The 15,986-nt window shown below is 46.9% G+C and overlaps 1 protein-coding gene across 1 annotated transcript; it reads right to left on the bottom strand.

Moving 5' to 3' along the window:
- Nucleotides 1–8,324: 8,324 nt before the first annotated feature.
- On the bottom strand, nucleotides 8,325–13,292 carry LOC308153608 (creatine kinase, testis isozyme). The gene is made up of 8 exons (XM_080526789.1): nucleotides 13,283–13,292; nucleotides 11,174–11,361; nucleotides 10,766–10,920; nucleotides 10,509–10,641; nucleotides 9,405–9,576; nucleotides 9,024–9,147; nucleotides 8,647–8,836; nucleotides 8,325–8,520 (listed from the first exon to the last, which is right to left on the bottom strand). Exons 2-8 carry the CDS (start codon nucleotides 11,349–11,351, stop codon nucleotides 8,342–8,344), a joined length of 1,131 nt encoding a protein of 376 aa, XP_080382915.1. The 5' UTR covers nucleotides 11,352–11,361; nucleotides 13,283–13,292; the 3' UTR covers nucleotides 8,325–8,341.
- Between the last annotated feature and the right edge of the window lie 2,694 nt (nucleotides 13,293–15,986).

Consider the following 15,986-nt stretch of genomic DNA (forward strand, 5'->3'; position numbering starts at 1 on the left):
TATTTTATTTATTTTATTCTGTACGATTTGTACTGCTAAACTGTTGCCACTTTATTGATCTTGACTATCCTGCTATAACCTGTCTATTTTTCTAGCATACATGATCTTGCACAAATGGAACTACATTATTCACTCTTACCGTTTTGTCAAAGCGAAAGGGTTACATAGAACGTAACATGGATTATTATTATTAGAAAACACATACATCGACTCCCTCTCCAAAAACCTACAGAGGTCAAGTTCATGCAGAAGGATGTCGTCGCCCTCCATTACAGTTGCTGTTTTTTAAAAACATTTAGTTTCAAACTATTGTAGGGAACAACAACACACCTTGTTTCTAGATGGAAACACATAAAATCCAGTAGAATATAAACTAAAAGGCTACTCCGACGGATGTCTCAACCCTGACGGCAGGTACCTGTGCAGTAGACCTACCCCCCTACCCTCCAACCCCCCTACCCTCCAACCCCCTACCCTCCTACCCTCCTACCCACCTACCCCCCTACCCTCCAACCCCCTACCCTCCCCCCCTACCCTCCAACCCCTCTACCCTCCTACCCTCCAACCCCCCTACCCTCCTACCCTCCAACCCCCTACCCCCCTACCCTCCAACCCTCCTACCCTCCAACCCCCCTACCCCCCTACCCCCCTACCCTCCCCTCCTACCCTCCTACCCTCCAACCCCCCTACCCTCCAACCCCCTACCCCCCTACCCTCCAACCCCCCTACCCTCCAACCCCCCTACCCTCCAACCCCCCTACCCCCCTACCCTCCAACCCCCTACCCTCCAACCCTCCAACCCCCCTACCCCCCTACCCTCCAACCCCCCTACCCCCCTACCCCCCTACCCTCCAACCCCCCTACCCTCCTACCCTCCAACCCCCCTACCCTCCAACCCACCTACCCTCCAACCCCCTACCCCCCTACCCTCCAACCCCCCTACCCCCCTACCCTCCAACCCCCCTACCCTCCTACCCTCCAACCCCCCTACCCTCCAACCCCCCTACCCTCCAACCCCCTACCCTCCAACCCTCCTACCCTCCAACCCCCCTACCCTCCAACCCCCCTACCCTCCAACCCCCCTACCCTCCAACCCCCCTACCCTCCAACCCCCCTACCCTCCTACCCTCCAACCCCCCTACCCCCCTACCCTCCAACCCCCCTACCCTCCTACCCTCCTACCCTCCAACCCCCTACCCCCCTACCCTCCAACCCCCCTACCCTCCAACCCCCCTACCCCCCTACCCTCCAACCCCCTACCCTCCAACCCCCTACCCCCCTACCCCCCAACCCCCCTACCCTCCAACCCCCTACCCCCCTACCCTCCAACCCCCTACCCTCCAACCCTCCTACCCTCCAACCCCCCTACCCTCCAACCCCCCTACCCTCCAACCCTCCTACCCTCCAACCCCCTACCCTCCAACCCCCCTACCCCCCTACCCTCCAACCCCCTCCCCTCCTACCCTCCTACCCTCCAACCCCCCTACCCTCCAACCCCCTACCCCCCTACCCTCCAACCCTCAATGTATATATACCACTGCACATATACATCCAGTCACCATTGTATGTCATTGCACATCACGCTACCATTTGCACTTAACTGTATAGATTGCTGTAAATACTGCTGTAAATACTGCAACTTATCACTGCAATAATTATAATTGCTATTTTTGCACTTCTGGTTAGACGCACAATCATTTTGTTGCATTTTCCTGTAGCCTACTATGTAATGACAATAAAGTGAATCTAATCTAATCGAATCTGTTATATATTGAGTACAGTCCATTATGTGTCCGCTATACAGTACAGCAAGGTTAATTTTGATATTACACTTAAAAACACATATTATACATTGAGATGATTATTATATTTATATTATATATAGGTATACCCCAGCAAGCACCGACGGACCTGGACGAATTCGGACCAGCCCGATAACGGCCAGACCAGTAATATCACAACTAGTTAGTATCTGGCCCAGAATATCACCCTATTTCAACTAAAACATATTTTTATTTTTATTTTTTTAAATATTTGTCGGGAGAAAATACCCAAATGTGAAACCCCAGCAACAACCCGTCAACTCTGTTGTGACAGACATCAAAGTGGTTTTGATAAAACGGGCCGATTGCGTCACAGTGATGAGCGTGACGTCACGGGGCGAAAACGCCATAAATAGCGGAGGTTCTCCGTTGTTCAGACACTCCCCTTACCACCATCATGCCCCGCAGACCAGCTCGCAGAACCTCCCGCCCCGTCCGTCGCCGCCGGCGCCCCAGGGTTAGCCGGAGGAGGAGGAGGGGAGGCCGGAGGAGGCGGTAAGACCGATATATACAGCAAGAGCAGCATAGTAAGAAAATGAAAATTACAATGAATAAAAGCAAATATAAGAAGTAAATAGATAAAACATTTAATAAGAATGGAAAAAAAGACATTGATAGAAGTGTTTGTGTTTAATCATAACTGGTGCAAAACATTAAGGTTTTTAGCATAGATTTAAATATTTTAAGGGTTTGGGGCCTGTTTGATTTCTTCAGTGAGTTTGTTCCAGGAGCATGCAGCAGCGTGACTGAAAGCTGCTGCACCGTGTTTTGTTTTTACTCTTGGAACGATTAGCTGATTAGCCTCAGCTGACCTTAGGGACGAACACTCCCATGATCCCATCTCTTTCCTTTACCTTCTTTGGTGCGTCTTTGTTTGTCACTCATTGTATTTCTTATTTCACAACATCTTCGGAAAAACTCTTGGTTGGATGTAACTCGGACGGTCTCATCTCTGGTCTCAGTGGTTTTTTAAGTCTTTGTCTGTTTCACCTTCACCCTTCACCTCAGTTCTACTGCTGTGTGCCTATGTCTCCTCCCTGACCTTTCTGTGACCTTTAACCTTCGACCTCTCACTGCTCTTCCTCCCCCTCAGGGTCAGTATTGACCCGTCCAAACGGCAGACAGCCAAACCTTCCACCCCTCCTGCACAGGGAGACAAGACTCTTAGTAAGTCTTCTGTCCAACCGACCTCTCCTCTCCTCCTCCCACTCCCTCCCTCCCTCCCTCCTTCTCTCCCTCCTTTTATCACCCCGGCGTTTGCGGCCTGTGATCCATGTCTTACATTCTTTCTTTCTTTCTTTCTTTCTTTCTTTTCATATATCCGTAAACAAAAACAAAAGAAAATATATACACTACTTTTTTTCAGAATCCATCTTTTCTTCCAGATTCAGGAGCGGAAGATATAGAGCTCTCACCCTGTCTGTGTTTCAAGTTTATGTGAGAGAACAAACTCTGAAGATGCACACCCCAGTCCTGTCCTGTCCCGTCCCCCCCTCTCCCATATGTGTATGTAAAACCCTCACAGCCCCCCCCCCCCCCCTGTCCCACATAACAGCCTCAGAGCCTTTTTTTCGGCCCTTCTATTCTTGCCCCCTATCCCCCTGGGCCGTCAGCAATGCTGCAGGAACACCAGCCAGCCCAGAGACCCTCAGGAGCAGCTTCTCCTCCGCCTGTCCTGCCCTGTCCTGTCCTGTCCCCTATCCTGTCCTGTCCTGTCCTATCCCCTGTCCTGTCCCCAGCCAGCCCAGAGACCCTCAGGAGCAGCTTCTCTCTGCCTCCCTGCTGGCTGACGTCCAGGCTGGTCTGCATGTCCTGATGTCCTGATGTCCTGATGTTCTGATGTCCCCAGCAGGGGACTGGGCCTCATGTCCCTACCCGTAGTCTCTCTAGCCGTCTCTGCGCTCTGCAGCGGCCTGTCCTGTCCCCTGTCCTGTCCCCTGTCCTGTCCCCTGTCCTGTCCCACGGTGACTAGCAATCTGCTTGTCCTCTCCTGACACACGTCCAAGAGAGAGAAGAAATAGAGGACACACCTCCTTCGCCTCCTAAAGAGACACTGTCCAACTTTCACCCCCACCTCCCCTCCCCTCCCCTCCCCCCCTCCCCTCCACCCTCCCCTCCCCTCCCCTCCCCTCCACCCCCCTCCCCTCCACCCTTCCCTCCCCTCCCCTCCCCTTTACCCCCCCAGACCAGAGTAGACAGCATGAGTCCTCCCACACCAGCACCAAGTCCACATGGTGGCGTCTTCTGCATGCAGTGGAAGTGATGCACAGTGTGTCTGGTTATGCGTGGACTGTAGGTGAAATGTGTGTGTGTGTGTGTGTGTGTGTGTGTGTGTGTGTGTGTGTGTGTGTGTGTGTGTGCGTGCGTGCGTGTGTGTGTCTCTGTGTGTTTGGGTGAATCTCATGTTCTCATGTTTATCAAGCTTTACACAAGCTGTCATCTGGTCATAGCATCATCACCATCACTGTGTTCCCTGTGCTGTGTGTGTGTGGTGTAGAAGCATCTCTTCTTCTTTGTTACTTTTTAAAATCTGGGTTTCAATGTTTTTGGTTAAAGAAGCAAGAAAGTGTGAACCCCCAGTCTGACTGATCATGTGACTGGTCATGTGACTGGTCATGTGACTGGTCAGCTCGAGCTCCATTTGATTTATTCCAGATATTCTTGAGAGAATCGTCAATATTTTGTCCTGTGTCGGGGTTTCATGTTAAGATTGTTCTGATGAGGTGATGATATTTTGGTGGTGGCTTTCTTGTTTTTATAACTTCCAGTTATGTAACTGTTACTTGTTCTCTCTCTGTGTATGTACGGTAAACAATATCTCTCTCTTGTTCTCCGTGATCTTTCAATGATAAAAAAACGTTCTTTGGGAAGTCAACATTTCAGTTTTTTTGTCTTCCCCCCCCCATCCCCTCTTCATCTTCCTCCGCTCCCTCAACGTCTGACAGAGTCTCAACCGAGTTTGAGAGAACCGGGAGATTTGAGGGCTCAAGGTGAGGTATCTGCGCTGGTCCTGACCCCCACAGGCTTCAAGCCTCCTCCTCCCGCCACCATGCTATGAAACCCCCCCCCCCCCCATCCATCCAGTCAGTCAGTCAGTCCCTAGCCCCCCCGGTCCATCCAGGATGTCTCCCCCCTCCTCCCATTAGAAGCTTATGAGGGGATCTGAATGGGGTGTGTTGGTGTTGTTGGTGCTTTAAGTGCGTGCCCCCCGCCTGTTGTGATTGTGCCCCCCCCCCCCCCCCGGTCTGCACGACGCCGCTCTGCTTGTGTGCTGCATAACCGCCAGTCAGTCGCATGCTCACGACCCCGCAATCAACACCCTGCATGGTCGTGTTGTCGGTTTATTGAGACCTCTGTGTGTCTGTACAGGTTTGATGGATACATTTTGTCAATTTCCTGTCTCCTGTGTGTCATTTCCTATCTTCCTGTCTCCCACCCTGCAGTCGCCATGTACCTGGGGATCAGAAAGGGGAAAGGGCGGGCGGTAAACCCCGCTCCCTCAGGTTCACTTGGAGTATGCGGACCACCAGCTCCCTGGAGCCCAGCCACTTCATGAGGGAGATCCGCAAGGTGCTCGACGCCAACAACTGCTGATTGATTGATTGATTGAAAAACTTTATTAGAAGATTTGCAGAAGTAGGTACATGAAAGTACATATTACATACAAGGTCAACTAACAGGATAAAAACCCAAGAAAGCCACTGGCTTATTTCAATTGGGGTCCTTGATTCTCAATTCATCGTTACATGTAAGACCGACAAAAAAACTAGTACTATCTACAAGATAATACAGACAAATAACTAGTACTATCTACAAGATAAACATACATCCAACATGGGAAGAACAATACAACAAAACATAAGGTATGTACAGCGGGTAGGACAGGTGGGGACATACACCACAGGTGGGGGCGGGGGACAAAACACAAAGTATGTACAGTGGGTAGTTCGGGCAGGGGGACAGACATATAATATGTACAATGGGTAGTTCGGGCGGGGGGACAAAACAACAAGTATGTACAGTTTTTGATTTAGAGGGTCCAGTTACGGATTGCAGCCTCCTGTAAATGTTTTTTGAGAGTGGTTTTGAAGGTGGGCAGTGTTTTGCACTCCTTTAAGATTATAGGAAGGGCGTTCCACATTTTTACTGCATAGTTTGCAAACGAGTTTAACCCCTTGTTTGTGGTGCAACGCGGTTGAACGTGGTTCGTGGAGCTTCCTCTGGTATTGTATGTGTGGACGTTGTTCACTTTTTGGAAGTATGTTGACAGGTACTTGGGTGTCTTTGTGGTGTAGCGTATCTTGAAGACCAGGCCCAGTGCAAGCTGCTGCACTCTGTCAACTACTCGTAGCCAATCAAGGCTAAAAAAATGAGCAGCGGTTAGATGTGTCCTAGGGTTGAGGCCTAGCAGAAGCCTAACCAGTTTATTTTGGGCTGTCTGGAGTCTTGTTTTTTGGGCCTTTGTGGTTCTATAGTACCATGATGTTACGGCATAGTCGAAGTGACATTGAATGAGAGCTCCTGATAGGGTCCTCAGTGTGTTTTTACTGACAAGTGAGGATATCCTGTACAAGAATCTAGTTCTATGGTTAACTTTTTTGATTACTTTTGCTGCCATTTTATCTCCGGAAAGATTTGCCTCTAAGATGGAGCCCAGGTATGTAATATCCTCTTTTCTTGTGATAGTAATGTTACCCACTTTTATTTTGTAATTTACAGCCTTTCTGAGTTTAGATGGGGATCCGTATAGGATGGTTTCAGTTTTACCTAGGTGTATTGATAGTTTATTGTCAGCTAGCCAGATGCAGATTCTACTCAGTTCAGTGCTTAGCGCTTTTTCCACCTGCAATATGTCCCTGTCAGAGACCAGCAGAGCCGAGTCATCCGCGAACAGGAACAAATTGCAATCACATGCTGATGACATGTCATTCACATATATTAGGAACAGTAAAGGTCCCAATATGCTTCCTTGTGGAACGCCGCAGGTCACTGGGAGGGTGGGGGACAGTGTTCCGTTCACACTAACCACCTGTTCCCTCCCCTCTAAGTAGGATTGCATCCAGCTCACCGATGTTCTATCGAACCCAATTGCTTTCAGTTTATCTAACAATATGTGGTGATCTACTGTGTCGAAGGCCTTCTGTAGGTCCAGCATGACTATGCCGCAGTACTTGCCCGAGTCCACCTCATGGTTGATGTGGTCGTTCAAATAGAGAAGGCATGTGTCAGTGGAATGGGATGTTCTGAATCCTGATTGAAATTCATACATCAGATTTTTTTCGGTAAGGTACCTATCAACCTGTTCATAAACTATTTTTTCCATAAGTTTCGAGATGGAATTAAGAATAGAAACAGGTCGGTAGTTGCCTGGGTCTAATTTGCTTCCTTTTTTATACAGTGGGGTTACCCTTGCTATTTTAAAGTCAAGGGGGACGTGTCCCTGTTTGATGGAGAGGTTTATTATGTGGGTGATGATTGGGGTAATGGAGGCAGCTGAGTCTTTTAGAAATCTGGCTGGAATATTGTCATGGCCCGTGGCCTTTTCTGAGTCGCAGGTCTGCGACTACGAACAGCAGGAGAGTTTCCTGCTGCTGTGTCCACGGAGACGGACACGCTGAGAACCTTGTCCAGTGGGAGATGGAGGTGTGTAAGCTGCCCCGCCTCTCCCTCAACGGCGTGAGGTTCAAGAGGATATCCGGCTCATCCATCACTTTTAAAAACATTGCTTCCAAAGTCTCCAACGAGTTAAAGCTCTGAACACAAGGGCCGAATATGATCTAGAACGTATTTAAGCTGTACAATCATTAAAGTAGCAGTTTCCAAATGTTTTTTAACAAGAATACACAGAGTATGTATTGAATATTATAATGTATAGAGTAATGCTTTGGCAATAATCACTGAATAACTTACTAATAACTACAGTATAATCTGGCCATATTTGGCCAACATAACGAGTTGAATAGGATTTGTCATGCTGTGAACGTGGACAAAGAGCATTTCTAGTCTTTGGTATTATTTATTTAATATTTTCTCTCCTCATGAAACCTTAGCATTGTTTTCAGTGTACATAATGTATCTTACTTCCAGACAGCCACACATTGTTATACTCCATTTTTCTTTTATATTGTTTAAAAGTAGAGCTCATGTAAAATCATGTAAAATGTATGCTCACAAGGTCAGAGTCACCCGTGTCTCAATTAAAATGTCTGTAAACATGGTTCACAGTCTTGACTTCTCATGCTAAGGGTCGATCGTGTGGCTTATTTAAATACCAAGAAGGATCATGGGTAACTTCAGCACGCATGCAGTGACAAAGAACAAACGCAGTCAACCACAGATCGAAACATTTTATTGTTGTGTTTTCAGATCCACTCTCACGTTGAAAGAAGACCTTGAGTGAGAGAGTAAGTGCTCTTTAATACAGAGTGCATTCCAGGATAGTGTCACACATTCATTCAGACATGGGGAGGGGGAGGGAGGGAGGGAGGGGGGGGAGGGGTGTCCAACCAGGGGAGAGTTTACTTCTGGGCGGGCATCAGGTCATCGATTGACCCGCCCTTCTCCAGCTTCTTCTCCATCTCCACCAGCAGCTTCACGCCGTCCACCACCATCTGCATCAGCGCCACCTCAGAGAAGCCCAGCCGGTCGGCGTTGGAGATGTCGAAGGTTCCTCCCACAGCCGCGGTGTCCACGCCACCTGAGGAGAGGCCAGACCGTTAGTCACCAGCCATCAACACAGGGGTTTCAGAACCGATACAGTATTCCTTCTGGCAAATGTATTGTCAGCATTACATGACGACATCATCATCATCATCTCCTTTACCTGTTCCGCGTTTCTGAAGCCTCAGCTTCTTGAGGATCTCCGCAAACTTGGCGTGCTTGCTGACGTTGGGGATCTTGACGTGGACGCCGGCGCGCAGCCCCGTGCCGAGGTTAGAGGGGCAGGTCAGCACGTAGCCCAGGTGCTCGTTCCACATGAAGGCGTGGCCGTTGTCTTTGAACAGAGACTCGATCTGCGGAGAAGGAGATTCGGGGGGTGGGGGCAGAATTTAGTTAAGGTCGACATCGACGTTACCACAGAGTCGATAACTAGCAGCATTTTTATAAAAACACCACGTTCTGAACGTGTGACGATGGTAAGTTACGGTGGAGATGATTGGCAGGTCTGGCTCGCCCAACCAGACGCCCCCTGGGTCTCACCTTGGTGAGGCCGGTGCAGAAGCGTGTGAACACCTCCCTCATGTTGCCTCCCTTCTGCATGGAGATGACCCTCAGGTGGTCCTCCTCGTTCACCCACACCAGGAACGTCTTGTTCTCGTTGTGCCTGAGACAGAGGAGAGCCTTAAACAACCTTCCTCTGAGCTCAGGAAGGAAGGCTTCTGAAGCACCAAATGTAATGTATGTATAAATAAGCCTTATTAACACCAGAACAGCCGTGGGTGGGGTCTTTTGACCGTGAGAGTATTTTTTTATTTATATCTTTGCACTTGATCAAATTTCAGGACCACTAGTGGTCGTTGTGTGTAAGTAGCAGCTTCCCATTGTAAAGACTATGGTCGTTTGACCCCCGAGGCGCCTCACCAGATGCCCCGGCCGTCGGGCCAGTCCCGGCCCATCCCGGCGGACAGCAGCAGAGGAGACACGGGCTTGTCGAACAGGAAGTGGTCGTCGATCAGCAGCTGCTGCTCCTCGTCCGTCATGTTCTTCAGGGCGTAGTACTTCCCCTTCAGGTCACCTGACAGGGCGGCCAGGGCTGGAGAGGAACGGACATGTTAGCTCCTCTGGGGCTCGGGCGGTAGAGCATGGCGCTAACAGCGCTTAGGTTGTGGGTTCGATTCCCGCTGGGACCGTATATACTAAAATGTATGTATGCACTCACTGCAATGTAAGTGTCTTTGGATAAACATGTCAGCTGAATGGTGTATGTTATTATATTATTATATCAGCTCCGTTTGAGTCTCTGTTCATCTGGAGGATTAAATGTGTGGTGTCCCTCTTCTTACCTTCACTAATCCTGCCATGTAACAACAGTATTATTAACACCAGTATTTACATTACAAGCCACAAATGACCTGTTCAAAACAGCCAAACAAAGCCAGTGACCTAAAACTGTTTAACAAAGACATCCCCATACGACTCGCCAACTCTCCTGTCAATAACTTGCATTAATTCGGCTTGCCACCAGAGGGGGCCCTCTACACAGTAATGTGGAAATGCATCATGACAGGGTGGCGTGCAGAGCTCCTGACCCGTTGCTGTGCAGAATGCTGTCTGTCCTCTGCTCCGTTATAGCAGGTCATGGCTGGACAGAAACATCCACCTTTATCCTAAGCCTGCTTAGTGGTGCGTCAGCTTCTGTCCACTGCAACCCCCTCCCCTGTCATCCTCATCTAACCCCGCCCCTGTCACCCTCATCTAAACATCTGTGCTCAACTCTACGTACCACCCTACCCCTCTATGTACCACCCTACCCCTCTATACCGCCCTACATACCACCCTACCCCTCTATGTACCACCCTACCACTCCATGTACCACCTTATCACTCCACTATGTACTACCCTACCCCTCTACGTACCATCCTACCCCTCCATGTACCACCCTATCCTACCACTCCACGTACCACCCTACCCCCATCACTCCAAGTAACATTTAAACCCTCGCCACACGGCCCCTCTCCTCCGTACCCTCTATGGAGAGCTTCTCGATGCCCCTCCTCTCCCCGCGGCTGCAGTGGGGGGGCAGGCAGAACCCGCGGACGCTCCGGCCTGTCCGGACGCGGGAGCTCAGGACGTAGTTGGGGTCCAGGTCATCTCCGCCCTGCAACAACACACAGCGGTTAGCCTCTCTGCAGGAGGGTAGAGGGCTTCAATAAACCATGGGTCTCCCATCTCCAGAGAGACAGACTGACAGCCGTGTGTCAGGGAACAGAACAGCACCGGACCTTCAGGTTCTCTGGGTTCAGGTCGGTCTTGTGCTTGTCGGAGGGTTTGTAGCCTCCGTGTCTCTCCTCGATGACGGGGTCCAGCAGCTCCTTGAACACCTCGTAGGTCTCCTCGTCTCCCGCCACGCACCCCACCGTCATGATGAAGGGATGGCCTGGAGGAGAGACCAATCAGGAGGGGGCTTAGATGGAGACACACACTCAGGACCAATGACCAGGGTGGTGTTCCATCAACAACGCTAAAGGGAAAATCCAGGCTTATTCTGATAAGTCTAGTTATCCAAAATAAGCCTGGATGTTCCTTTATAGACGTTGATGGAACAACCCCCAGGTCACTGACCAAAGCTCAGAATGTCATCAAGCTCAAGGCCTATACTGAGACTGAGACTGGGGATGGGTGTGTGTTACCAGGATTATCAACCCCTGTCTGAATGACCCCGTCTATGGTGAAGCCGTTGGGGGTGGCTCTCTCTCGGAGCTGCTTGTATATGTCCTGGGTTAAGAACTTGGCCATGTGGTTGTTGTGCTGGCTGAGGTCCGGGAACTCCTCGTCAGGCGACAGCCTCTTGATTGTCACTTTGGCCATTTGGTCATTGCTGAACAGTAACAACAAACACATTCTACAGGGTAAGGGGAAGCTACCTGTTATGCTTAAAAAAATGCATATGGCATTTTTGAAATCTACATTCTCCTTAAAAGTGTTCTCCTTACTTGGTAGGCTAGTAAGGTAGGTTAAGTGTTGATTGTAAGTCGCTTTGGAATAAGCCGGCGTCTGCTAAATGCCAAAAATGTAAATGTAAGGGGGCAACTGTCAGCTAGTGACATTCTTGTTGCCTGTTAAATGTTATTATGGCATGCCTGACTAACCAAATAATTGACCTATGTTCCAGCTACTAACACTGAGTGAAAGGCAGACCAATTGAATAAACTGCAACTATACACTTGATGCCGAAATGTTGCTGTAATGTTTTAACCCATCGGCAAGGTCATTGTGCAGAACAGAAGTGTGTCCTTGAAACGTGACGATCAGAAGCCGCCACATCGGATCCAGAGACGCCCTAAACGGCCCTCGCAAAACCCCGTTACCAGGCAGGACAGGTGTCTGGGTGGTTGAAAGCCGCTTGACTCTTTACCTGGGTTATCTACCCCGGTCTGTCTTGTATGTAAACCAATGCACTAGTCTTGTATGTAAACCAATGCACTAGTCTTGTATGTAAACCAATGCACTAGTCTTGTATGTAAACCAATGCACTAGTATTGTATGTCAACTTTACATACAATACTAGTGCATTGGTTTACATACAAGACTAGTGCATTGGTTTACATACAAGACTAGTGCATTGGTTTACATACAAGACTAGTGCATTGGTTTACATACAAGACTAGTGCATTGGTTTACAAGACTAGTGCATTGGTTTACATACAAGACTAGTGCATTGGTTTACATACAAGACTAGTGCATTGGTTTACATACAAGACTAGTGCATTGGTGTATTTGGGAATCAGAAGAGCTTCATAATAATTGTTTGGGATTGTCAATGTCTCCATGTAGAAGAAGAGCAGTATTATGTATGCATCAATGCAATCACGATTCCCAGTTGTTAACTGACCACTAAAACCCATTAAAACCCATTGAAACCATTAAAACCCATTTAAATCATTAAAACCCATCTTTTTAATATTGCCTTTAAATTACTAAATGGTTAAATGACGATTACATAATGATTAAAGCATTTGAGCTGCAACGTTTGCAGGAAAAGTGCTATACAAATAATGGTTATTATTATTATTATTATTATTATTATTATTATTATTATTATTATTATTATTATACAGTTTCTCCTCCTGTCTTTTTAAAAGATTCCGACGTCATCAACTGGAGCCGAAAATAACACATTTCAGTCGTTTGATCGCATCTACGAAGCGCAGCGTTTGCGCCGATTCCCAGATCTGCACCGCATCTAGACCGCCTCGTACTTCAGATGTCAATGTAACTGAAGCAAACACGATGTGATAGTCTGTAAACCTGCGCCTTCTCCGCCCAGTTACAACACTCACCAACCAGGACACGCGGAGACTGATGTGAGAGCTCCTGGATCGCCATCCTCATTTGGAAAACACCGTGATATCAACAGCAACCTTTTATTTGATGTTTTAATCCAGCTGTTTTTCAGAAGGTGGGTCAAGAAGCTGACGAACGGTGTGAGAGGTGAAAGCGTAGCTACTATAGCGAGCATCGTTGAGACCAGTTCAGTTGTGCACAGGGACCGTGCCGGATAATAACACTAGCTGGCTAGTTTGCTTGTCTGTGTAGATTAAAGATGTGTACAGTTACTCATACAGGTTGTTTATCGTTAGGCTATGCTTGCACCCTTGGCTAGCTAGCCACCGCTGCTCATGTAGCTAACTGCTCCTTTAGTTTAGTTTAGTTAGGGTCAGTTTACTCCACTGGGATATATTCTATATAGGATAATATTCAAATAGGATATATTCTATATCTATATTATATATACTTACAGTTTCTCCATATGTTCTGCCGTGGTTGTGGCTGTTTCAGGTGAAGCCGTCAGGTGAAAATAAACTGCCAGTTAATCAGAGTTATGATGATAAACTGTCACTTTAAATGATACAATGTTTGAATCTAAACAAGGCGCGTGGCGTGTTGGACGTCGAGAGTGGGAGGCTTGAAGTAAGGAAAGCTCGCCAGCTGCTGACGGCGTCGCATTTTGGGAATGTGAATCGATGGGGGGTGAAGTGAACTCTCAACAACAGTGACTGGCTAGCTGGCTAACATCATACGTACGGTAAGCAGCTAACGACTTGTTAACGAGGGTTTACATGGCTTGTTACATACATATGTCAAATCAAATGTTGAGCTCGCTAACCTGTTTATCTTGTAACAGACACATCTTATGAACTGTTCAGATTCAACACGTCTGTAGCTAGCTAGAGTCTAGTAGTGTCATGTTTACCAACAATTAAGTAGCTAGCCTCTTTCCTTTTACTTTCACTATTGTTGGTGTCTGTTTCAGACAACATTGCAAGTAAGCCTTCAAATGTTTCATGGCTGCATTGCTCTCTGTGTTCACCTTCATCTTGTGGGGCAAAATTAAGACGATGATGTCGATTCATATTGGATGGGCACACATTCACTAGTGTCATCACATCAGTAACTTGAGCTAGGCTGAGAGGAGTTGGAGTTGTCTAGATAGACAGCTAGGCTGAGAGGAGTTGTCTAGATAGACAGCTAGGTGTGCATGCATTTGATGATTAACAACATTTTGTAGAATGTTTATTTTTGAGAGAGGAGATTTCTGCCTGCAGGTCAAGGGTTAGAATTGAGTGTCATAATTTCTAGGTTGTTTTCTTTCTTTCTTTCTATCTATCTATCTATCTATCTAGATATTCTATTCAGTCTGCTACTGAATTTGTGTAAAAAAAAAACATATTCAGCCACATTCAAATAAGCTGTGTCCATACAGTAGCTGGTCCATACACTAGCTGTGTCCATACAGTAGCTGTGTCCATATACACTAGCTGTGTCCATACAGTAGCTGTGTCCATACACTAGCTGTGTCCATACAGTAGCTGTGACCATACACTAGCTGTGTCCATACAGTATCTGTGTCCATACACTAGCTGTGTCCATACACTAGCTGTGTCCATACAGTAGCTGTGTCCATACAGTATCTGTGTCCATACAGTAGCTGTGTCCATACAGTAGCTGTGTCCATACACTAGCTGTGTCCATACACTAGCTGTGTCCATACAGTAGCTGGTCCATACACTAGCTGTGTCCATACAGTAGCTGTGTCCAAGTCCATACAGTAGCTGTGTCCATACACTAGCTGTGTCCATACAGTAGCTGTGACCATACAGTAGCTATGTCCATACAGTAGCTGTGTCCATACAGTAGCTGTGTCCATACAGTAGCTGTGTCCATACAGTAGCTGTGTCCATTAGGGATGGACGGTTTCCAATTATTGAAACCGAAAAACCGTCAAAGACTAAAACCGGGGTTTTCCGGTTAACCGGAAAAAAAAAAAAGAACAAAAAAGAGCGCCAATTTCAAATAATTGAGCCCTACTGCTACAATACACTCATGTCGAACACCATTAAAACACCGTAAGCACAGTCGCAACACATTTAGGCTACTTAGTTTCACAAATATAAGTGGAAAGGCAAACTTTTGTAAGCTACACCATACATGAAAACACATGAACACTTAACACACCAGCTCCGCTGATCCAGGGTGCACGCCTGCACGGAAGATCATCTCTTGGAACAGCGTCTTCATTGAATGAACTGCTTTCTCAATATCTTGGTTCTTAGACAAAGTTTCAGCTGCTGCTCAATGTATTTAAATATTTGAATACTGCTCAATAATCACTGAAATATTAGACTTAGAATTATGCAGTGAACATACTTAAAGCTTTTCATAAAAACCACATGCCGCGAGACTGACTCGTCCTGAACTGTCGTAAGTCAATCAACAAAGAATGCCCCATGAAAATAAAAGTGCCCATGGTAGAGCTGTCAAAATAGAGCTTTCAAAATAAATGTACTAATACAGATAGAGATAAATACAGAACTACCTTTGCGTCACTAAGTGACCGCGTATCTTCTGAGACATGCGTTCTGTCATCACTTTCAGTAGCGCCTTCACACACAGTGGCGCTGTGCACAAACACTCTTGATCCGTATAGCTCTTGTTTTATTATATTGTGGTTTAGTAAATACTGCACTTGGAGTTACATTCAATGCATGATTTGTGCTATAGAACATAAATAACGTTTGATTGATTGATTGATATCAAATCAAATCACATTTTATTTCTATAGCGCATTTCTCACAAAAGTGACCCAATGCGCTTTACAGAGAGCAGCGAAAATGATCTTATTAAATGTAAGTGAGTAATTGTAAAAAAACCTTTCCTATCTACCAATAACTGAAGGCAACTATCTTTCCCATAGAGTGATTCGTTACCCTTAAATATAATCCCAATTAGATATTAATCCTCAATTATTCTTCACAACTGACCAAACCTCTCACTCATTGCGCGGCAGATTCAGACTGTATCATTGTTATTTTCACACACGACAAACATGTGACATGTTCCAGTTTTATTCTTTGAACAACATAGAATATACAATAGAATAGAAAACGTAAACAAAAACATCTATAAATATAAATACAAACGAGTGCAAATTGAGTGCAAGCA

This window comes from Nansenia antarctica (assembly GCF_963989245.1).
Source record: "Nansenia antarctica genome assembly, chromosome: 3".
NCBI classification, from domain to species: Eukaryota; Metazoa; Chordata; class Actinopteri; order Argentiniformes; family Microstomatidae; genus Nansenia; species Nansenia antarctica.